Genomic DNA, 25,933 nt, shown 5'->3' with positions numbered 1-25,933 from the left:
GAATGGTAGAAGGTTCAACTGACAACAGGAATAAACCAATGGGAAACTGGCCCGCCACAGCCCAGGAAGAAGCTCTTGGGTTTTTTTGTGTTTTGGTTGTTTGTTTTCACATTGACTGAAATCTCTAGGATTCTAGATTCTGAATGTCATGTAGGCAGCAAACTTTCACATATAACTTACTGTTATTATTAGGCTATAATTGATTCTTTACAGGTCATTGATTATGTCCCATGTAAGTACTGATATGAGGTGGTACAGAAATACGTACTTCATAGGCCAGGCTTGCACCTGTAATCCCAACACTTTGGGAGGCCAAGGTGGGAGGATTGATTGAAGCCCGGAGTTAGAGACCAGCCTGGGCAATATAGTGAGACCTCGACTCTACAAAATATTACAAAATCAGCAGGACGTGGTGGTGCACGCCTGTAGTCCCAGCTATTCAAGAGGATGACTTGAGCCCAGGAGTTTGAGCCTGCAGTGATCTATGATTTTGCCACTGCACTCCAGCCTGGGTGACAGACTGAGACCCCCAACTCTGAAAAACAAAAAGAGAAATATCTGCTTCACATTATAAAGTAGACTTTTTTTTTTTTTGTGAGATGGAGTCTAGCTCTGTTGCTCAGGCTGGAGTGCAGAGGAGTGATCTCGGCTCACTGCAACCTCTGCCTCCCAGGTTCACACAACTCTCTTGCCTCGGGCTCCTGAGTAGCGGTGATTACAGGTGTGCACGACCACACCTGAGTAATTTGTTTGTTTGTTTGTTTGTTTGTTTGTTTGTTTTTCTTTTTTAGAGACAGGTTTTCCCCATGTTGGCCTGGCTGGTCTTGAACTCCTGACCTCAAGTGATCTGCCTGCCTCAGCCTCCCAAAGTGCTGGGATTACAGGCATGAGCCACTGTGCCCGGCCTGAAGTAGAATGTTTGAGTTTTTCGTTATTATTCCCAAGAGAAAATTGCCGATCGGAGAGGTTCGGCAACTCTCCCGAAGTCAGTGAACTAGAGAGAGTGGAAGAGGCAGACTTTGGACCTAGGTCTATCTGACTCCGTAATGGATACTTCTAGCCACTGTCCCAGACTGCCTCTGTGAAGGACAAGGTCCCATTCTCCTGGGGCAATTGAGATTAAGGAACAGAGTAGGCTTTCGTTTTTGCCCCTCAGTGCACGTGGTATATTAGTCACCTCTGGTGTCTGCTCAGATTTCATTTTGTACATCTGGCTCAGGTACCTCCCTTGTGCTAAAGTGTTTTGTCGTAACTATATCTCTCAGTGATGTCTTTTGGGAAATACACTTCCAGTCTTTAGTTTCTGTTTGCGGGTGTGGCTGGCTGCACGTGTTTTAAATAGTGTTTAGACAGTGGACAGGTTATCTGTAATTTCAGTGAAACTGAAACTGTTTCCTTCTGGCCACATTGGTGAGCATTATCATATAGTTATCTTTTACTGGCACAGAAGAGAAAATAGTTACTGAGCACTGTTCTAGGAACTTTACACTTTCTGTACTATTGAGTTTAAACTTTACAACAACTCAGTGAAGTGTAGATGCTAGTGTTCTCATTTTACAGACAAAGACACTGGAACTTGAAGTGATTAACTTTGTCAACCGATAAAGCTAGCAGGTGGAGCCAGGCATGGTAGCTCATGCCTGTAATTTCAAGACTTTGAGAGGCTGAGGTGTGAGGATCGCTTGAGCGCAGGAGTTTAAGACCAGCCTAGGCAATGTAGTGAGACCCTATCTCTACAAAGAAATTAAAAAATTAACCAGGCATGGTGGTGCGTGCCTGTAGTCTCAGCTGCTCTGGGAGCTAAAGGGGAGGATCACTTGAGCCCAGGAGATTAAGGCTGCAGTGTGTTGAGATCATGCCACTGCACTCTAGCCTGGGTGACAGAGGAAAACCCTGTCTCAAAAAAAAAAAAAAAAAAAAAAAAAAAGGCTACATAATGGGGGAGCTAGGATTTGTGAGCCTGGGTCTAATTCCATGCAATTTTCTCTATGTCATGCAACTTTCTTTTCCTTTATTTTTTCTGACTTTGAATGCCAAGTGTGTTTCAAGAGAAATGCAATGTGGTTTTTTTTGTTTGTTTGTTTTTTGTGTTTTTTGAGATGGAGTCTCACTCTGTTGCCCAGGCTGGAGTGCGGTGTCATGATCTCAGCTCACTGCAACCTCCACCTCTGGGGTTCAAGCTGTGGTCTCATCTCAGCCTCCCAAGTAACTGGGATTATTGGCGTGCGCCACCATGCCTGGCTAATTTTTTTATTTTTAGTAGAGACAGAGTTTCACCATGTTGGCCAGGCTGGTCTCCAACTCCTGACCTCAAGTGATCCACCCACTTTGGTCTCCCAGAGTGCTGGGATTACAGGCGTGAGCCGCCACGTCCAGCCAGAAAATGCAATGCTTTTAACGTCATTAACATACATTTCACCCAGAGGTGTATTTGGCTCTTATAATACATGGCGTAATATATGGAGCGTCATATCTTGATTGCTACATGAAGATAATGCAAAAATAATTGCTGTTAGAGAAAGTAAGGATTGAGCATATGAAGTATTTTTGAGTCAAATAGTTGAGTCAAATAGTCAAATAGTTGTTTATGTGCAATTTCATAGACCCTGAACATTCATGATTTGATGTTGATGAGGCTCATCTGAGAGCTTCCCTGAAGGTCCAGACTGGTGTCATGAGCCCTGTGAGGCTGGTCTTCAGGAGGGAGTGAGTCATCAGTCAGCAAAGGGTGTGCCCAGGAATATATGTAAAAGAAAACTGGCCTGGATTCAAATCCTAGCTTTGACATTGACCGTGAAACCTTACGTGAGTTATCTGAATTCTTTGAGCCTTAATTTTTTCTTGGGCAAAACAGAGACAACTTAGGTTTCTTTTTTGGAGTGCTGTTTCAAGAAACTTCGTAAGATCATGCATGTAAAGTTCCTAGCGTAGCAACTGGTCTGTAGTAATCATTCAATGAATATAAGTGTTATGACCTCAGACTGAATTTACTGTTTTCATTAAAAATGTGATCATGTTAAATCTCCAGAATGACTCTGAAAAGTGGTAGAAGTGACAATAAAACTGAAGGAAAACATATGCTGTCAGTAATATTCCTCAATTTTGGAGAATTTTGCAGGTTTCTTTTATTCTTTGAGAAGAATGAACACCCATAGGGTGAGATCATTAGTATCTCAGACATGTTTTACATTCACAGAGTTGTTATGTTTTATTTTATGTCATATTTATGTTTTATTGTGTTACATTTTTCATTTCATTTTCTCGCTAGGCCTACGTGTCAGTGTTGTAAAGTTGACCAAGCAGACATAATTCCCATTTTGTGAGGGAGGAAACAATTTCAGAGAGCTTAAAATGTACTGGAGGCTGAACTTTAATCCAGTACTTTCCCTTCTCTCGTTAACACTTCCTGATTTTTCTGGAATTATGGCTCCATTCTAGGGATGCCTGCCAAAATTCATAACAAGGGAGATGCTTGGGGGAATGAAGAAAGCTATTTATAGACACACCAAACTGTGTATTCCAGGAAATAAGAGGGTTCTTTTCCTGGAATATCAGAAAATGTGTGATAACACTGAGCTACATACAAGGCTAGCCTGAAACGGGAGCAGATCTTCATTGAGAAGGTACATTGGCAGCAGGATAATCCTAGAATATTTGTGGAGATTCCCAAACTGTCTTGGGACCTAGAGCTATATTTCGGGCATTCATTTGAGTCCTTTTGAGTACGATTAATTCAGACTATGAACACATCAGGAATCCTGGGCAGGGCAAGTTTGAAAGACCCGACCATTTTGAGCAACATTTTACCTGGCTTAAGTTTTTGATATATTCCATGAGATTTTGCTATTGATCTGCTTTAGGTAGTGGTGGTGGTGATCATCGTAGTAGTAGCTGTTGTAGTTGCAGTAAAGTAAGAACAAATAGTTATTGAGCAAGTGCTATGTATCAAGCATAATTTTAGACACATTGTCTGTATTATTTTAGTTGATTTTCTAATCTTGATATGCAAGAACAATGATAGTCTCCGCTTTACAAATGAGGAAATTGAGGCACAGGAGTTAGAAGATCACAGAGCCAATGAGCAGTTGAGCCAAGACTACCCCAAGGGAGCCTTGAGCACCTTATTGCTCCGCGTTGGCCCCCACAACTGAAACACACAGCACTAGTGACATCTGTGCACTCCTGGACACACGGGCTAACCTGAAGGAAATGCAGCTCACTTTTCAACACCTCTGAGAGATAATTAATTGGTAAGACCCTATTAACTAAACACTGCTGCTTACCAGTTTACTTCTCAGAACATTCCAGTTTCCGTTAGTGAATCTATTATCTATTGTGTTTAACATTTTCTCATAGATTTATTGGCTATTTGTATTTTCTAAAAATCATGTATTTTTGTCCTTGATCTCTTTTTCTGTTGGTATGTCCTTTTTTTTGCTACTGATTTATGAATTCTATAAACATTAAGGATGTTCATTTGTTTTAATTGCACAAGATCATCAAGCAATAAGGATGTTGAATTTGATGTAGCATACATTTCAGAGTTATCATTAGTCTTTTAATTTTACTTTGGTGTTTTTGATATGGAGAATTTTTATTTTTCATATAGTTTAAGCTATCCATATTTCTTTTACAGTTTGGTCTGAGGCATTATACATGAAAAAGATAAATAATTTTGTCATAGTTGACTGCAGGCTTTATCTTCCTTGCCCTACTAAATCCAGTGTATTAGTCTGTTCTCATGCTGGTAGTAAAGACATACCTGAGTCTGGGTAGTTTATAAAGGAAAGGGGTTTGATGGACTCACAGTTCCACATCGCTGGGGAGGCCCCACAATAATGGCTGAAGGCAAATAAGGAGCAAAGTCATGTCTTACATGGCAGCAGGCAAGAGTGCACACACCCGGGAACTCCCCTTTATAAAACTGTCAGATCCATGAGACTTATTCACTATCACAAGAACAGCACAGAAAAGACCCGCCCCATGATTCAATTACCTCCCACCAGGTCCCTCCCATGACATGTGGGAATTCTGGGAGCTACAGTTCAAGATGGGATTTGGGTGGAGACCCAGTGACGCCATATCACACAATAAACCAGCAGGACTATGTTTACTTTTTCTTTTCTCTCCTCATCCTATGCAGGAAGTCACCACATTGTGGTAATTCTTCCTCTTCCTCTCTCTTGTGTCAGCTCCTTGTTCTCCATGACTGTTTCTCTCATCCCAATTAGGCCCTTATTTCCAGACCATCAAAACTTCAGTTTCTGATGTGGTCCCCCAAATTTTCATATATTCAAATACAGTGTCAGACCTGATTTGTCCTGATCATTTCTATTCAAGGAAAAAATGAAGACCATTTCATTAACTAACGCTTGGACTCTGGCAACCTTCACCCACTGGTCTTACCTTTTGTTTCTTTTCTCCCCACGCGTTCCCTCCCAATCCTTGTCAATAGGGTAATTTTCTTCTTCAAAAAAGTTTTCTGGGCCAGGCATGCTGGTTCACACCTGTAATCCTAGCACTTTGGGAGGCCAAGGCAGGTGGACCAGTTGAGGTCTGGAGTTCAAGACCAGCCTGGCCAACATGGTGGAACCCCATCTCTACTAAAAAATACAAAAGTTAGCTGAGTGTGGTGGCGTGCGCCTGTAGTCCCAGCTACTCAGGAGGTTGAGGCAGGAGAATCGCTTGAACCCAGGAGGCAGAGTTTGCAGTGAGCCGAGATCATGCCACTGTACTCCAGTCTGGGCAACAGAGTAAGACTGTGTCTCCAAAAAAAAAAAAGAAAAAAAGAAAAAGAAGTTTTCTGTATCTCAGCCCCAGTCCTTAAAAATGTCCTCTTCCCCTTGCTTGTAAATCAAATATTGACATTATTCCACAGCATCCTGGAGCTGGGCGAACTCTTAGTGTTCATCTACAAAATGATTTCTCACAATGCAAATACCTCTGATTCTACAGAGAACTCACTACTTTCTGTGGCTCTGCGTAGTACAGCCTTCCTTATTCCCTTATGTTGAAACGAAACCTATCACTATGTAGCTCTCTTTCCCAACCACTTTGTAGACTTCACCTCCTCTGCCCTTTCTTTCTCCATGGTCAGGATCTGTGCCCGTCACTGCCTATTCCCCATTTCTATTGCTTTTTGAGCACTCCCATCAGCTTGCATAATGTAAACTGCCCCTTGTAGGATGACAACTCCCCAAATTGTGTCTCCAGGGGTGACTTCTCTGAGCGTACTGTATCTGTGTTAAATTTTTGCAACATTTGAAGGCAGTGGCATCATTCTGCCATCTCAACCACGCCACATCTCAGTCTGCTAAGTTTTCTCTTCTCCAATGGGCAGAGTTCCATCAGCCATTCCTAGCCCATGATTTCTCGACCTTTGACTCTTTTGAAAGTCTCCTTGGGATGCTGGCTGGATTTTTAATGCCTGGATATTATCTTAGTGACACCCTGATGTCCTCCTGATGCAGCTACTGACTTCACCTATTGATATAATGCTACTGGCTTCCATTGCAATGATGTCACCTATTTCATAACAGAGTGTATGATTGACTAAACCTAGTTTTACTAGAAATCCTCCAGGTTAATAGTGATCCATGAGTCCGCTCTATGGGTTTGTTTAATGGGTCTACATTTACCTATCTGAATTTCTTTTTTATATATACACACATATATGACAAAACACACATATATTTATATATATAAAAGACAAAATCTAAATATATGTATTTATAAATATATGTAATGAAACCTAAATATATATAGGTATATTTAAATATATATGTGTGTATATATATAAAAGAAATTCAGATAGGTAAATGTATATCTATATATTTAGGTTTCATCATATATATATTTATAAATATATATATTTAGGTTTTTGTTGAGACAGGGTCTTGCTCTGTCACCCAGATTGGAGTGCAGTGGCATGATCATAGCTCACTCTAGCCTCAACCTCCCAGGCTCAAGTGATCCTCCTACCTCAGCCACCTGAGTAGCTGGGACTACAGGTGTGCACCACCACACCTGACTAATTTTTAAATTTCTTGTAGAGACAGGATTTGCTAGGTTGCCCAGCTGGTCTCGAACTCCCGGACTCAGGCAATCCACATGCCTCAGCCTCCCAAAGTGCTTGGATTATAGACATGAGCCACCATGCCCAGCCTCCCTACCTGAATTCTTCATGTTAGCCAACATTATTTCCAGGCTACTGCAGGTACATGCCTTTGTTCTCAGGTACTGCCTCCATCCTCAGGGACTCTGTAGTCCACTGTGGAGTCTAGATAGTTGTACATGAAAAAATTAGAAAGTGATATAAACCACTGTACAACAAATCACCAAATTTTATGTGGCCCACAACTAGTCCTTTATTATCCCAGAGAAGAACATCATCAAAACTTAGTAGTGACTGGGCACAGCCTTGGAAGGCTGAGGCAAGAAGATTGCTTGAGACCAGGAGTTTGAGACCAGCCTGGGCAACACAGCGAGACCCTGTCTCTACAGGAAATTTAAAAAAAATTACCTGGGCATGGTGATGCATGACTGTAGTCTCCGTTACTTGGGAGGCTGAGGTGGATCACTTGAGGCCAGGAGTTTGAAACCAGCTTCAGCAACATAGCAAGACCCTGTCTTTCTATTAAAAAAAGAAAAAACAAAACAAAAACAAAAAAAACCCCTCAATACTGACAGTAAGGGAGATGCCCTTTTTGATTCATCCTTCTTACCTGTCCCTTTCCACCCTGCCCCATCAGCCCACCACAGTGCCTTGAACTCAGCAGCCTTTCAGTACATGTGGTTTATGGACTCAGGTTTATTAGAAAAGCACTATGCTTTGGAGTAATCAGAGAAAGTCTCGTAAGGAAAACTTGATTTGCACTGAGCTTGGAAAGTTGGATGTGGGAGGGCATCCAGAGGAGGAGGATGAATATGAGGAATGAGTGGACATAGTGAATTATTTAAGGGGTTGGAAAAGACCTACTTGCTTAGAAAGGAGCGAGTGGTGAGAAATGGGTTGGCAGCATTGCAGAGTGGTTCGGGCCGTGAGTTTTGGAGCTCACAAGACCTGGATTAGAATTCATCTTTCACTTCCCAGCCATGGGATCTTGGGCAAATTAATTCAGCCTTCAACATCAGTTTAATTGCCATAGGGTTGATACCTCACTCAGAGGGTTGTTGTGAGGTTGTCATAGGTAAAATTCTTTCCTGTAGCGCTTAGCCTGTGGTATAATATGAGCTCACTGAGTTGTCGTAAAGAGCCGAGAGTTATTATATGTTGGAACGTTAATACTAGATTTTGGAGAGCCTTGAAAGATGGGCACGGAAACTTTAACTTCATGAGTTTGGTAAAAGGATTTATGTTTCTGAGCAGAGAGTCATTTCCCAAGTTCTCATCTGATCCTTTCCACCCACCATGCTTCGTCTATGAGAAATCTCAGGGCCAGGATGCTTGCTGCACAAACAAGAGTTTTTAACCCAACGTGGCTGAGCTTACTTAGTTCATCCTTAATGGGTCCCATTCCTAGGAGGGTCCTTCTCATTGCCAGTTTATTATGATGCACACAGAGGTCTATGGGCAGTACCCTAACTTGGTCTTTCATGTGGAAATTACACCATGCCCATGTGTCCTTTTCTTTAGCCAATCGTACCATGGTCGCAAACTTGCATTCTTTGCAGCATGAAAAGTCTTTCAAAGAAGTGTCTGTGATATTTCTAACCTAAATTCTATTACTTGTAGTAGCTTCCTAGGACTGCTATAACAAAGTATCACAAACTTGGTAGCTTAAACAACAGAAATTTGTTTCAAATTCTGAAATACTTAAAAGTTCTGGAGGTGAGAAGTCTAAGATCAAGGTGACGGCAGGTTGGTTCCTTGTGAGAGATGTAAGGAAGGCTCTGTTCATGCCCCTCTCCTGGCTGCTGGTAGTTGCTGGCAATCTTTGGTGTTCCTTGCCCTGTAGATGCATCACTCTGATCTGTGCCTTCGTCTTCACATGGCATTATTCCTATGTGTCCTCACTTAGTCTTCCCCACCTGCATGTCTGTTTTCAGATTTTCCACCCTCCCTTTTTTTTTTGAGATGGGGTCTCGCTCTGTCTCCCAGGCTGGAGTGTGGTAGCATGATCTTGGCTCACCTCAACCTCCGCCTCCCAGATTCAAGCAATTCTCCTGACTCAGCCTCCCGAGTAGCTGGGACTACAGGCGTGCGCCCCCATGCCCAGCTAATTTTTGTATTTTTAGTAGAAAAGGGATTTCACCATGTTGGCAAGGATGGTCTCAATCTCTTGAACCTGTGATCTTCCCACCTTGGCCTCCCAAAATGCTGGAATTACAGGCATGAGCCACCACGCCTGGTCCCAGATTTTCCCTTTTTAAAAAGACATCAGTCATATTGGATACGAGTCTCCCCTTATGCCCCATTTTCACTTGATGACCTCTATAAACACCCTATTTACAAATAAGATCACATTCGGAGACACTGGGGGTTGGGACTTAAACATGTCTGTTTTGGGGTATATAATTCAACCCGTAGGATTTCACTCTCTGATCCTCCCAAAATTCATGTTCTTTTGGTGTGCAAAATAGACTCATTCATCTCAACACCTCCAAAAGTCCTAATCATCCCAGCATCAACTCTAAGTCCCAAATCTCGACTACACACCATCAACTCAAAATCCCAAAACTTTCCCTCTAAATCATCCAAACAAGTTATAGGCAACACGTGGGATATGATTCCTCCTGGGTCAGAGTTTCTTTCCATCCGCAAACCTGTGAAGCTGGACAAAAAGTTACTTGCTTCCCACATGCAATGGTGAGGCAGGATAGACATTACCATTCCGAAAGGGAGAATTTGGAAAGGAAAGAGGAGTCATGGGTCCCACGCAAAGGGGGTTCAAAAGCGAGGAAGGAAAATCCCGTTAGTTTTTAAGGTTTAAAAATAATCCTCTGTGCTGATGCTGATTCCTCTGAACCCATCATCCAGGCCTGTGAGGGTAGCGACCCCAACCACTCAGCCTTGGATGGTGATGGCTCTGCCCTATGGATTTAGGTTGATCACCTCTGGGTTTGTGGTTATAGCACCAGTCTCCCTGGCTTTGGAACCACTGTCAAAGTCATTTTTTTCTTTTCTGAAAGATAACACATTTGCAGCCAAATAGCTCTATCAACCCATTTGCTCCCTAGAGTCCTAGAAGTCCAACAGCGTTTCTTCGTTTCATCTTATCTCTGCCACCTTCAGTCCAGGCCAGCAGTATTTCTGCTGAGATGGTTGACTGGATTCACAAACCACAACCTTGGTGTTCTCTTCCAAACATGCTTTCTTATCATTTGCAATATGGATAGCCTGAGAATTTGCCAAATCTTCAAGTTCTAATTCCTTTTTGCTTAAAAATTCCTTTTTTCAAGTTATCTCTCTTCCTTCACTCACATTTTATTGTAAATAGCAAGGAGGAAACAGGCTGTGCCTTCAACATTTTGCTTAGAAACATCCTCAGCTAAATATCTCAGTTCATTACTTGCAAGTTCTACTTTCTATCCAACAGAGCACAGTATAGCCAAATTTTCTGCCATTTCATAGAAAAGATCACCTTTCCTCCAGTTTCCTATAATATGTTCCTCATTTCCAGGTTAAACCTCACCAGAAGTACCTTAGCATTCATATTTCTAACAATACTCTGTTCATGACAATATATCTACTCTCTAAGATGCTAAAAGTTTTCTCTATATCCCTCCTTTTTTCTTTCTGAGCCCTCACTAGAATGTCCTTTAACACCTGTGTTTCTACCAACAGTCTCTTCAAGGCAATCTAGGCTTTTTCTATCATGCATCTCACAACTCCCCCAGTCTCTATTCATTACTCAATTCTAAAGCCACTTCTACATCTTTAGGTGTTTGTTACAGCAGCATTCCACATTCCAGTTGCAAAATTGGTGTAAGTTTCCTAGAAATGCCGTAACAAAGTACCACCAACTGGATGGCTTGAACAACAGAAATGTATTGCCTCAAAATTCCAGAGGTGAAAACACTGAGATCAAGATATTGGTAGGATTGCTTCCTTCTGAGGGATATGTGAAAGAATTTGTTCCATGTCTTTCTCCTTGCTTCTGGTGTGGTTTTGGCAATCTTTGATGCTCCTTGGCTTGTAAATGCATCACTCTGATTTCTGCCTTCATCATCACATGGTACACATCATGGGTTTCTTCACATAGAGTTCCCTCTGTGCAACTCTGTCACCAAATTTCCCCATTTTTATAAGAACACCAGTCATATTGGATTAGGACCCACCTTAATGATCTTATTTTAACTTGATTATCTTCATAAAGATCTTATTTCCAAATAAGATCACATTCTGAAGTGCTGGGGTTTGGGATTTCAACATATCTTTTTGAGGAGACACCATTTGATCCATAATACTCAATAAATTACAAGCATATCCAGCTGGGCATGGTGGCTCATGCCTGTAATCCCAGCACTTTGGGAGGCTGAGGCGGGTGGATCACGAGGTCAGGAGTTTGAGGCCAGCCTCACCAACATGGTGAAACCCCGCCTCTACTAAAAATACAAAAATTAGCTGGGTGTGGTGACATGCACCTGTAATCCCAGCTACTCAGGAGGCTGAGGCAGGGGAATCACTTGAACCTGACAGGCAGAGGTTGCAGTGAGCCAAGATCAGCCATTGCACTCCAGCCTAGGTGGCAGAGCGAGACTCCATCTCAAAAAAAAAAAAAAAAAAAAAAAAAAAAAAAAAAAAATATATATATATATATATAAGCATATCCTAGTCAAGATTTTCAAACACAGGTTAATGTAACTTCTGGTTAAATAAAACATAAACTTGGGTTGTCATTTAATTACTAATGAGTCCATTCATTTAGTATTTATTGAATTCCTACTATGTGTTGGACATTCTCTAGCATCATGAAGTTCTTGAACTTGGATGAGAAACAATTTACATTATTTCTTTCATTAACCTCTAATTGAAAGCTACCAGTCTTTTCTGATGTAGATGTTGGTAACAAACCACAGTAGTATTAGTAGGACTTGTAAGTTTATTACATAGAGCTTTTCAGACCATATATCACAGATCTTTTCGTATGGCACAACAGTTGTAGGAGAGACTTCAGTATATGGTTTATGATCTTCACTATCTTGAAATTATGAGTGATTACAATTTTTACTAGATCTTAAGTACTCCTTTTTTTTTTTTTTTTTTTTTTTTTTGAGACGGAGTCTGGCTCTGTCATCCAGGCTGGAGTGCAGTGGTGCGATCTTGGCTTACTGCAACCTCTGACTCCCAGGGTTCAAGAGATTCTCCTGCCTCAGCCTCCAAAGTAGCTGTGACTACAGATACACACCACCACACTTGGCTAATTTTTATATTTTTTTTATAGAGATGAGGATTTGCTGTGTTGTCCAGGCTGGTCTCGAACTCCTGGGCTCGAGTGATCCACCCACCTTGGCCTCCCAAAGTGCTGGAATTACAGACATGAGCCACCAGGCCTGGCCTGCTCCAAAGAAAATAAAAAAAGACATGTTCATAGATAGACACATATATTGTTATGAGGTTAATGAAAGAAATGATGTAAATTCTTTCTCATCCAAGTTTAAACTTTAAAAAGAATCTGGATTACTACATAATTCTTTAAGAAAGAACCATAAACTGTATACAATTTTTAATGAAAGACTTTAGGTAATTTTTAACATTTGAATAATTTCAATATAATTGATTTATCTTCTAAAAATCTGCGTATTTTATTTTACTCATTTAAAAATGTTGTCTGAGAAGGGTTCATAGGGTTCACTAGACTCTCAGAAATTTCATCACACAAAAATGATTCAGAAACATTATTCTAGATGCTGGAAATAAAGCAGCAAACAAGTCAGACAAGGTCCCTCCTTCCACAGAACTTACCTCGGGGGATGAGGAAAGAGGAAGATGACAAACAATAAACAAAGAATCAGCAGATTTCTAGGTAGTCATAAGGGCTATGTATACAACTTGTGTGTGTGTGTATGTGTGTGTGTGTGTGTGTGCCTGTGTGTGTTTCCTATACTATATATGAGAGTAGGAGCAATAAGAGAAACCACATCATGCACAGCATGTAGACTAGGATAATAAGATTCAATTTGATTCTAATCACATTGTGTGTTCATCAAAGATTTTTTAAAATTATGATAAAAAACATACAATGTAAAATTTACTATCTTAATAATTTTAAGGGTATGGTTCAGTGGCATTAAGTACATTCACAATGTTGTGTGACTATTGCCACCATCCACCCATGAAACTCATTTCATCTTGCAAAGCTGAAGCTTTATACCCATTAACCAATAACCTCCTTCCTTTCCCCAATGTTGGAGCATTGACAAGATGGGTTTTACATTTTAAAAGCATGATTTCATTAAAAAAACATGAAGACAATGTTTTTGCTATGCAAGAATAGAACCACCAACAGGAAACCAGTTAGGAAATATGGCAGATGAGAGGTGACAGTGGATGAACTACGGTGTTGGCAGAAAAGGAGTTTGAAATGGACATTGGCAGTAAATCAGACAGGATTAGATGATGGACTGGAACAAGTATGGAGGAGGACTTGGGTTCTGTTTCGGACATGGTAAGTCTGAGTTGTGTCTTTGTGTCTTTGCCAAGTGGAAGTGTCTAACAATTGGGTAGACAAGTCAGGGTTCAGGGAAAAGCACCAGAATATATTGTGCAGTCCTGGGCAAATAAGTGGTATTTGAAGCCAGGATGAGATAATCCAGGAAGATAATACAGACAAAGAACAGGCCTGGGAATAGTCTCTGGGGCATTGTCATCGTTTAGAGGTCAAGTTGAGAAGAAGAGATCTTTATGAGTGACTTGTCCAATCTTACTTAGAGAACTTAGTGTTGTAGGAACTTGGATCTCAGCTCAGACAAACAGAGAAAGCTACCAGTTGAAAATTCCATCAGACTAGTCTTAGCCAGGTTGTACTAGGTCTGGCCATGAGAGAGGGGTAATCTCATCTTCTAACTTATATTTACACCTAGAACGTCTAAGATGGCACTGGGATGGGGGAGGCAAGACAGCACCAAAGAGAAATTGTTCTCTGTTATTTTGTTCTTTATAATTTCAACTTGTATTTTAGATTCAGGGGGTACGTGTGAACGTTTGTTACACTGGTATGTTGCATGATGCTGTGGTCTGGGGTGTGACTGATCCCCCCACCCAGGTAGTGAGAATAGTACCCAATAGGTAATTTTTCAACCCTTGCCCCCTTTCCACTCTCCCCTCTGTAATGGTCCCCAGTGCCTATTCCCGTCTTTAGGTCCACGAGTACCCAACGTTTAGCTCCCACTTGTAAGTGAGAACATACAGTATTTGGTTTTCTGTTCCTGTGTTAATTCATTTAGGATAGTGGCCTCCAGCTACAGCCATGTTGCTGCAAAGGACATGATTTCATTATTTTTATGAATGTGGAGAAATTAATAATTTGAAAGCATTCAACACTGCTTGTACGTAGAAAACATTATATAAATGGAATTAACATAATACATATTAACGAATCAAAAAGAAGGTAAATATTTCATTGTAGAAAACCTTTGAATAAGTATCCTTTGTTGTCCCGTAAATTAAGAATGCTAAACATACGTTTAAATTTTCTATTTTATTTATTTATTTGATTAATTTATTTTTTTGAGACGGAGTCTCACTCTTTTGCCCAGGCTGGAGTGCAGTGGTGCGATCTTGGCTCACTGCAAGCTCCGACTCCCAGGTTCACACCATTCTCCTACCTCAGCCTCCCAAGTAGCTGGGACTACAGGCGCCTGCCACTATGCCTGGCTTATATTTTGTATTTTTAGTAGAGATGAGGTTTCACCGTGTTAGCCAGGTTGGTCTCGATCTCCTGACCTCATGATTCACCCACCTCGGCCTCCCAAAGTGCTGGGATTACAGGAGTGAGTCACCGTGCCCGGCCACATTTAAATTTTCTGTGTCATAAGATATACTATTTTCTATGTATTATATCTCAATAGCTATTGGATTGGTTGATCATGCAAGGTTTAAGAAGTGGTCCAAAAACAAGTTTGAAAAATTATGTCATTTTTAGGTATGTATAGTTTTTTTTGGTTCTAGTAAAAAAATTTAAATGTTTTTAAGTGATCTTTAAATATCCAATAATTTATCATCTCTAAATGTACTTTTGAAAAATAAATTTTACAACATGGGATATAATATAACTTGAAAGTCATGCTGTTCATTTATTCAGTTGGTCACTACAGCCTCACCTCTTGGGCAGGATTTTAATTAATGAATTATGAACATGCTGAATGTCATTTGACTTGTGATTTGATGCTTTTAATAGTTTGTGGTTTGCTAATTATTTGGAAATCTCTCACCCCTTTGTCTAGAAGAAGCATTCTGGTTTCTGCGCGGGTTCCTCTTTGCCATACGCAAACATTTGGGAAATGGAAATAGGGAAGCAGCAGCTTCTTAGAAAAACTATAGATGAATGGAACAGGAACTGCAAAATTAGCAGAATGTAAGAGGAACTGTCGATCTTGTCCATGATTGCTTTGGCTTATTTTTTCTCCTTTGCTAGGAGACCTGTTCTGATGATGTGTGTGGTCCTCACCACACTGCCCTGCCTCACCTTTTCCATAGCAGTGACTGAGGTATGGAATTTTGACTTCTTCTGCTACAAGATTATGAGATTTTATAATTTCTTGTTATTGGAATTTGATAGAGCAGCGTGCTCAACAAAGTTCTTGACATTTATGTGATCCAGTCTTCTTCCAGTTTACAACATACGTTATTTAAAGTACTAAGACCGTTGTTACCTCTGTGATTGTGAAGGAAAGTCCAATAGCCAATTTTTAAAAATTAATTTTGTGTTTGTGTGTGAGAGACAGAAATGATATTTGAACATTTAAAAAGTGAAAAATGTGAAAGTTGATCTGTATTTGTTTCTTCTGTCAACCTGATGTTTTTCACGATTGTCCTCAACTCTAAATGAATACAACAGGATCTAAGGGAAGGACCGCTTGGGCTTTAATACCTTTGATAAGATGTCCATTGATAATAATTTGCATGTGTTATTTATTTGAAAATAATGATGAGTTTATGTTTTGACTATATATAGCTTCAAAAAGTCTTGGATAGATACCTGCAGGGCAGGAATATCTTAGGCAGAATTTTCAGGCTGTAAGTACTTCATTATCCAAGAAGGTCAGAGAAGAATGCCCCACTAATCCTATTGATTTGCAAGGTGCTGTGAAAGATAACTTTTGTTTTCCCAAAGCATACTTAATTTACTTAAATGACTTAATTTACTTTGTGATATTTCACTTTTATGTGAAGCAAATATTCATTAAGTGTATATTACAGGCCAGGCACTGTTAGGTACAGGGCATAGGGGACTCAGGAAATATGGCAGGTCTCTGGTAGAATTTTCTGACATTAGAAATAGAAACAGGCAATTAGAACAAGTATCACAAGTGTTGTGAGACAGGGCAGTACCAAGTAACGTATGACATTAGAAATTACATGGTTGTCAGAACGCATCATAGGTGCTGCTAGAATACATCATAGATGCTACATTAGGACAATGTATGAATGCACAGAATCATTTTGGGAGGTCACACAGATGTGCTTTGCATCCAGTGAACTGCAACAGATGAATATTTCAATGTAGAGCTGTCTTTTCCCCTCCCAAAGACCTTGTAAATCATTTGGAAGGTTCCCAAAAACTAAAAGTTTAGTTTACAACCTTTTAAGAAACATCACTGCGGTAAACTGATGGCATATCTGGAGCTCGATAGCCCTTTTTGGTTCTTTTTTATGATGTCTCATCCATTGTTACATCTTTTTCTTTCCTTTCCTTTTTTTTCTTATTTAATTTTCACCGAAGTATGACATATAAACAGAAAAGTACACGAAAGGAAAAAGTACAGTAACAATGGAATACCACAAAACAATCCCTGGGTAAGCATCGCTCAGGTCAAGGTCAAGAAGGAAACCTTGGCCAGCTCCATGCCCACGCTCCTTTATTTGCATTTAGTATTTTATTTTAGTTTTGTATCAGAAACCCATTGCTTGCTCATTCTTTTTTCATGCTCCTTTCAATGACTCCCTTTCCCTCCTTTCCAGAAGTCACTTCTAACTTGACTTCTGATACTGCAGGCTAGTTTGCCTGTTTTTGAAATTTTTCCAAGGAGAAATCAAATGATGTCTGGCTTCTTTTATTTCAAATATGGTTGTAAGTGTCATTTGTGTTTCTGGGAATACCTGAAGCTCACTCGTGTTCAGCTGTAGAGTATTTCATTTTATGAAAAGGTCATAATTTACTTCTGTGTTCTACTCTTGGTCGCCATCTTGGTTGCTTCCAGTTTTGGCAATTACAAATAATGCGGCTGTGAACATCTGTGAATATGTCGTTTGGTGTGCACATGCAAGCATTTTTGTTGGTTACATATGCAGGAGCAGAATTGATGAATCGTGAGATACTGAAATGTTACATTGTGAGAGATAAGGTCAAACAGCTTTCCACACAGATTGTGCTGATTTCTATAGCATCTCTATAGAACCCACCAGCAGAGAAGGAGCATTCACCAACACTTGCGTTGTGTTTTATTTTTTTGGAGACAGAGTCTTGCTCTGTTGCCCAGGCTGGAGTGTGGTGGCACACGTGATCTTGGCTCACTGCAACCTCTGCCTCCCAGATCCAGGCGATTCTCCTGCCTCAGCCTCCTCAGCAGCTGGGATTACAGACGCCCACAACCACGCCTGGCTAATTTTTGTATGTTTAGTACAGATGGGATTTCACCATATTGGCCAGGCTGGTCTCGAACTCCTGACCTCACGTGATCCATCTGCCTCGGCCTCCCAAAATGCTGAGATTACAGGTGTGAGCCACCACTCCCAGCATCATCGTGTCTTTTTATTTCAGCTCTTCTGGTGGGAATGATCCTGAATCGCATTGTACTTTTAAATTACATTTCTCCCGTAATTAATGAGGTTGAGCATCTTTTCATCTTGCCCATTTTTTATTGTGTTGCTTATCTTTTAAAAATCTATTTGGAAGACTCATTTTCATATTCAGATTACACAAGCCCTTTTTGATTATATGTATTGCAAATATCTTTCCTCTCTGTAACTTGTGTTCACACTTTTATATCTTTTTCATGAAAAGAAGTTCTTAACTTAAAAATAGTGTGGTTTATCTATTTCTTTCCTTTATGGATAGTGCTTGGGTCACTTGCAGAAGATTTTGTCATTGTGAATCTGAACTTCAAAGTCTTAACATCTTTCCCTAATTTTTTTATATATGTATATAAAATATATATTATATACATTATTTATATATATAAAATATATATACACACATATACATATAATTTATTTCTTTTATTTTATTTTTTTGAGATGGAGTGTTGCCCTATTACCCAGGTTGGAGTGCAGTGGTGCAATCTCTATTCACTGCAACCTCCAACTCCTGGGTTCAAGTGATTCTCCCCTGTCAGCCTCCCAAGTAGCTGGAATTACAGGTGTGTGCCACCACACCCAGCTAATTTTTGTATTTTTCATAGAGATAGGGTTTCACCATGTTGGCCAGGCTGGTCTCGAACTCCTGACCTCAAGTGATTCACCCGCCTTGGACTCCCAAAGTGCTGGGATTACAGGTGTAAGTCACTGTGTCCAGCCTTCTAATTATATTTTGAAGGCTGTATTGTTTCTTCATTCTTTTTGAGATTCACAATACGTCTGGAATTGATTTTTGTGTATGTTGTGCAGCAGTGAGTTAATTTGTTTCACCATATAACATTCAATGAACCAAGCACCATTTACTAAAAAGTCCGTCCTGCCCACATTTCTCTGCTGTGCCACCTTTGTTATAAATCAAGTGCAGATATACATAATTCCTATGCCAACACTACACTGTCTTAGTTCTTGCAGCTTTCTACTAGTTCTTTGTATCCAGAAGAGTAAATCTTCCTAGCTGGTTCTTTTTCTTCTAGAATTTCCTGCCTTTTTTATTTCCATATAAATTTTAGTATCAGCCTGTCTTTTTCCACAAAAAGTTGCAATATTGATTGAAGTGGCATTGAATAGTGTCATTTTTTTAAAAAAAACTCATATATTTGAACTCTTTTGTCTTTGGTATTTAGAAATAATTTATCCATTTGGGGGAGATTTTCTCTGTGTACAGTCAAATACTCTATGAATAATGACATTTTGTTTTTCTTCTTTCCAATATTTACACTGTTAATTTCTTTCTTTCTTTCTTTCTTTCTTTCTTTCTTTCTTTCTTTCTTTCTTTCTTTCTTTCTTTCTTTCTTTCTTTCTTTCTTTCTTTCTTTCTTTCCTTCCTTCCTTCCTTCCTTCCTTCCTTCCTTCCTTCCTTCCTTCTTTTCTTCTTTCTTCCTTTCCTTCTTTCCTTCTCTCTTTCTCTCTTTCTCTTTCTCTCTCTCTCTCTCTTTCTCTCTTTCTCTCTTTCTTTCTTTATTTCTTTCGGAGTCTCACTCTGTTACCCAGGCTAGAGTGCAATGGTGTGATCTCGGCTCACTGCAACCTCCGCCTCCTGGGTTCAAGCAATTCTCCTGCCTCAGTTTCCTGAGTAGCTGGGACTACTGGCATGTGCTACCATGCCTGGCTAATTTTTTTGTATTTTTAGTAGAGACGGGATTTCACCAAGTTGGCCAGGCTGTTCTCGAACTCCTGACCTCAGGTAATCCACCCACCTCATCTCCCAAAAGTGTCGGGATTACAGGTGTGAGCCATAGCACCCAGCCTACACTGTTTCTTTCTTTCTCTGGCCCATTACCCTGGCTAAGACCTCCAGGACAATGTTGAACAGAAATGGCCATAGTGGCATCTTTGTCTTATTCCTGATTTCAGAGGGAAAACTTTCAATATTTCATCATTAATACAATGCTTTCCATAGTTTTTTGTTATTGTGGTTTGTTTTTCTTTCTATTTTTTGGTGGAGCAGGGTCTTGCTCTGTCACCCAAGCTAGAGTGCAGTGCCACAATCACAGTTCACTGCAGCCTCAACCTCCTGGGCTCAAGTGATCCTCCCACCTTAGCCTCTTGAGTAGCTCAAACCAAAGGTGTGTGCCACCACACCCAGCTAATTTTTAAATTTTTCATAGACATGGAAAATTTTTCATAGACATGGAAAATTGTTGTTCAGGTTGCTCTCGAGCTCCTGGGCTCAAGCAATCCTCCCACCTTGGCCTCCCAAAGTGCTGGGATTATAGGTGTGAGCCACCACACCTGGTCTTGCCATAGCTTTTTGTAAACACTTTAAGCAGGCGAAGGAAGTATCCCAAAGTCTAGCCGGAATTATCTGAGTTCTGTCTTCTTGGAAGATCCTAAATGTTAAAATTTGTTTCCTTAGCTCTTTGAGACTGGATTCTTAGAAACTCTGCTCAGCAGTAGAGTTGGAAGGAGTTACCCCTTCAATATTACAGGGAGCCCACTACTACATTTTTACATGCATTTACCAAGGTCTGTCTTTAACTGAAAATAGGCTTCCATTGATATGAATCTTTATGATTGCTTTAGAAATGGTTCAATATCTTGTGGAGTTTAAAACCTGACAAGTTAAAAACCAACCTTCTAGTTTTTTAGTAAATGTAATTATAATTAATTTAGTGCTGCATTCAGACTATTGAAAGCATTTTGAGCAAACAAAGCACAATAATTTAATGCTTCTGAATGGTTTTCTCTAAACAGGTTCAAAAGAGCATTAATGGGTCCCCTGATGTCTTACCTGATATGTTACCTGACCTACCCGTGTCTCTGGTTCTGTTATCCCTGATCGTGGTTGATATTATTGAAAAACTCAGGATATATCCTCTTAGAGGGAGTCAAAAGAGTAAGTGTTCTTTTAAATATGAATATTTTTTAAAGTTTGATATATCTTTCACCTTTCTCCCACTCTGTTATGTGACAACATGTTTAACGATACCTTTTCTTAGGGCTAACATTACTGATAGAAGACTGTAAACGAAGATATCTAAACATAATTATTTTCAAACCTACCTTGATAGCTAGATAGCTGCTTTTGTTTCCTATCTGCATTTTGGTAGTACTGATAAATTAAAAATTGTCAAATAGTTAATACCAAAACCCTTAATGTTTATTCCAGCAAGAAATTATCCAAGTAAATTATTTAGATGTATATTTTTCTAGGAAGTCTCTTAAACCATATGTTTTTTTTTTTTTTTTTGAGACGGAGTCTCGCTCTGTCGCCCAGGCTGGAGTGCAGTGGCCGGATCTCAGCTCACTGCAAGCTCCGCCTCCCGGGTTCACGCCATTCTCCTACCTCAGCCTCCCGAGTAGCTGGGACTACAGGCGCCCGCCACCTCGCCCGGCTAGTTTTTTGTATTTTTTTAGTAGAGACGGGGTTTCGCCGTGTTAGCCAGGATGGTCTCGATCTCCTGACCTCATGATCCGCCCGTCTCGGCCTCCCAAAGTGCTGGGATTACAGGCTTGAGCCACCGTGCCCGGCCTAAACCATATGTTTAAATGAATTAATAAAAAGCTTAGTTTGGAGACTTTTACTACAGGAATTAATATGACTGTGGTAGTTGTGTCCTAGATAATTATGTGTGTGTGTGTGTGTTTTTTTTTTTAATTATACTTCCAGTTCTAGGGTACATGTGCACAATGTGCAGGTTTGTTACATATGTATACGTGTGCCATGTTGGTGTGCTGCATCCATTAACTCGTCATTTACATTAGGTATATCCCCTAATGCTGTCCCTCCCCCCTCCCCAATTATGTGTTTTTAATTGTGAATTATAAAAATACCAAAGATCGCACTAATAAAACCAAGCTATGGCTGGGTGTGGTGGCTCACGCCTGTAATCCCAACACTTTGGGAGGCCAGGATGGGAAGATGGCATGAGCTCAGGAGTTTGAGACCAGCCTGAGCAACATAGCAAGATGCCATCCCTATAAAAAAAATAAAATTTAAAGAAAACCCAACAAGATATGCCACATCTCCTCCAAAGTGATGAGTTGAAACTAAATACAGATTGGCCCTTACAAAAAGGTATTTTGTTAACAGAATATTTTATTTATTTAGTCATAAATTACTCCAACTTTTATTAAATTTCATGCAGTAGTATCTGTGTTTAATTGGCAATATTTGTATGCTAGTTACCTTGTGGCTAAGATTTTGTCATGTTGTGCATTTGAAATGGGTAAGGTTTGTCAGTTGTTTTCTGATGGGGTGAATGGAGTCAACTGAGTGAGGCTCAGGAGACAGCTTCAGAGTGACGGGGTCACCACTGGAGCCCGTCAGTCATTTATCGGTCAGATACCAGTACCTTCCAGTCACTCTTGCTGCTCATATGGAAAACAAAACTGAGGTGGAGGCCACTAGGAAATTGCAGAATCTGAGCCTGTCACTTTCTACTTCATCCTTGGGAGGGAGATGACGGTCTGTTATGTCTAACATAACACAGGTGACATGTAGGTTGATAAGATGGCAGTTGGGGCCATCTGTTGAGCAGAAAGCCCACCCAAGTCACATCTGCCCTCCAGAGTTAGGAGTATTTGTCTTAAACTCAGGAGAGCTGGGAATCTCCAAATCCTTTGCTACATCTCTAGATTCCTTAGAAATTCAAATCTATTTTTAAATTTGATTTTTTTTTTTTTTAATTTGAGCTGGAGTCTCGCTGTGTTGCCTAGGCTGATCTAGAGTTCTTGAGCTCAAGAGATCCTCCTGCATCAGCCTCCTGAGTAGCCGGGATTCTAGGTGTGCACACCTGCACCCAGCTTTAAATTGGATGGTTTCTGATGACTCTGTATTTTCTATATTAATATAAATTTCCTGTGCAAGTTTAAAGGTCTTTTTAAAAAAGAAAGACACGTGTATCTTTTCGGGAATAAGTTAATGACATTTTATTTTTGTTAGTGATGAATTATTTATTTTTTTTTATTTTTATTTTTTGAGATGGAGTCTTGCTCTGGAATGCAGTGGCATGACCTCTGCTCACTGCAACCTCTGCCTCTTGGGTTTAAGCAATTTTCCTGCCTCAGCCTCCCGAGTAGCTGGGATTGCAGGCATGCACCACCATGTGTGGCTAATTTTTGTATTTTTAGGGAAGGCAGGGTTTCATCATGTTGGCCAGGCTGGTCTCGAACTCCTGACCTCAGGTGATCCACCCACCTTGGCCTCCCAAAGTGCTGGGGTTACAGGTGTGAACCACCGTGGCCAGCCATTAGTTGGATTTTTAAAGGGGAATTTTCCTTGTATCCATAACTTCAACAATGACACTGAGAACTGAAATAAGACAAAGAAGAAGTGGATCTGGGGGAGAAGACTCTAGAATATTTTGTACAACTGCTTCTCACTTGAAGAGCCTTCTTCTTGAGCTGTTCTCCATCCAAATTTAGGAAGATTAGTGTCTGATTTGATAGTTCAGCTGTTTAATAAATTTACACTTAAAAAAACTAGCAGTCACTTGAAATGCCTTTGTAAATATGAATGATACATACTTTAAATTTTTATGCAAACCTCGAACCCAAATAGTCTCCTACACTGATTTCAACATGAGATTAATGATATAAATTATGTAATTTTTGAATCCATGAGGTTTTATCATTTATTCCTTGGAATGTGAATTAATATATAAATACATTAACGTGTAAATCTTAAATACATAATTCTGAACCTAAGCAAGTATACCATAAATATGGTTTCACTACAGGTGGTACTTGCAAATTAAAAAAATTGACTAGAGGTGGGGGATGAACAAGATCTAGAATCATTTGACTCCCTTTAGGAATGTGGGAAAAGTGAATATGTTCTTTGCTCTTTCCAGATAGTCTGAAATGCATCCATGTCTGTTAGCTAGTAGCAGTCTGGACTTTACGTTAGATGAAACTAACATCATCTACAATGTATGGATTTATGGACACTCTTACAGCATCCTAACCATCTTCATTCCAAGCTACGAAACTTTTATCTTTGTGTAGCTTTTCCTTTTCAAAAATTTTAAATAAAAGTTATTCTGCAGATGAAATATGCTTATGCTTAAAACAGTCTTCACTGGACCAAGGAATCCTTTTTACGAACCTCCTATTACCAGTGGAAATTTCTCAGTATCAAGTAATTATCATGCAGCAGCTTCTAACTGCCGCGTTTCATGGTGGTTGCACCGCGTATGGGAGCATTTTTCTGACGTGTGGATCTCTGCAGCACAGCAATCTCACAGATGTATGTGGTACCTAGGAATGCCAACCCCCAGTCACGTGTACAAATAATAAGAATACAAAGAATAGCCTGTGAAAGAAGAGGACTTCTGTCTCCTCTTCTTCACTGTCTTCTTCCTGCTCCCATTTAATTAATTAATTAATTTTTTGGTGCCCAGGCTAGAGTGCAGTGGTACAATCTCAGCTCACTGCAGCCTTTGCCTCCTGGGCTCAAGTGATCCTCCTGCCTCAGCCTCCCAGGTAGTTGGGAATACAGGAGGGCAGCACCATGCCTGGCTAATATTTGTATTTGTAGTAGAGATGGATTTTCGCCCTGTTGGCCAGGCTGGTCTCTAACTCCTGACCTCAAGTGATCTGCTTGCCACAGCTTCCCAAAGCACTAGGTTGACAGGCGTGAGCCACTGTGCCCACCTGCTGCTCCCATTTTAAACCAGACCCACGGTGGGTCTCCTGTGCCCTTATTTGTTGGTCTAGACCGCTGGCGACCCTGCTGCATCTGCTTTGCACTCAGTTTCTTACTCTCCTGCGCAAACCCCTCGGCGTATGCTGTTTTCTACCACTCCTGCTTGGCTCTGCTCTAAATGCTGTTGGTGCTGCGGTTGCTTGTGTCTGGGATATTGGTGGATGTGCTGCTGGTGCTTTAGATTGACTTCCTTTCTTCTGCTAGTGGGAATACTGGCTTCCTGCCACTGAGTTCTAGTTTTCTAAAGAGGTCTCAAACAGAGCACTAGAATAACTGTTTTTGCTTGGAAACAACAGCCTTTTAGCCCTTAGAGTGTATATGTACCAACAGATTGGCTGGGCTTCAGTGATTTCAGATAACAGCCATTCTACTCCCCGGCAAACCACCACTTCCCCTCGCACTTATAGACCTTGTGGCTGAATGTGGCAGAGCCAGACTCCTTCTTTGAGGCAGCTTTTCTTCATGGGGTTCTCATAGATCCTCAGATCAGGCTTAGCTATATGGCCTGAACCTCATTCCTGGCCACCATTAGAGTCCTCTACCTATCACCACCTAGATTCCTCAACCCCCATCAAAACCAGTGGGTGCAAACAGACCCATGAGAGTGTCCATGATTAGAGAGGGAGTTTTCAGTCCTACCGTCGAGACTCATTTGAATAGGACTTGCAGCGTAGGCCAGACACCCTGTTACAAAGTGGTACAATAGATTATAATAGCTAAAGGATTATGGTGCCACAGATGAAGGAAAACTTCATTTTATCTAAGGTGTTGAAGGTAAGAAAAGACTAAAGGGAAGATCTTGGATTTGCGGGAGCTTACAGGTAGACATGGTGAAGAAAGCTTTCTACATAGGAGAAAGGTTGGGCCTCCAAGAACTAAGGTGTGTATGTAGCAAATGGCCATGTTTGGGAAGTGAAAATGAAGCAGTGTTGTTGTCTGGGGTAAATACCCAAGTTCATCATCTCGTGCCAAGAAGATTAAGGAAGTGGACACACACAAGGAGTGAGTTTAGGAGCAGAGGATTAAGAGACAAAAGAAAGGAGAGCAGCTCTCTCTCTTTCGAGACAGAGGGGCTCCTCAATGGGAATTCCGGCCCATGACAGAGTGCACTGGGTTTTATAGACAGGCTTTAGGAGGTGGTGTCTGATTTACATAGGGCTCACAGATTGGTTGGACTGGGTGTGATGTTTACATAGTGCCCAGAAAAGGCTGGTCACCCCACCCTAATCTTATTATGCAAATAGGCTTTCCAGTTGGCTGGTGCA

At 40.5% G+C, this 25,933-nt stretch overlaps 1 protein-coding gene across 2 annotated transcripts in view; it reads left to right on the top strand.

The window, feature by feature from the left end:
* The window catches only part of LOC105488229 (transmembrane protein 236), a 57,648-nt gene that overhangs the window by 11,112 nt on the left and 20,603 nt on the right, over positions 1–25,933 (top strand). For both annotated transcript variants that reach the window (XM_024794877.2, XM_011752100.3), the window contains 2 exons: positions 15,579–15,651; positions 20,714–20,855. In XM_024794877.2, the coding sequence (XP_024650645.2) occupies positions 15,579–15,651; positions 20,714–20,855 (215 nt within the window). The remainder of the gene's footprint in view (positions 1–15,578; positions 15,652–20,713; positions 20,856–25,933) is intronic.

The sequence above is a fragment of the Macaca nemestrina genome, chromosome 9 (assembly GCF_043159975.1).
Source record: "Macaca nemestrina isolate mMacNem1 chromosome 9, mMacNem.hap1, whole genome shotgun sequence".
Classification (NCBI taxonomy): Eukaryota; Metazoa; Chordata; class Mammalia; order Primates; family Cercopithecidae; genus Macaca; species Macaca nemestrina.
This window is presented reverse-complemented; position numbering and strand designations above follow the sequence as displayed.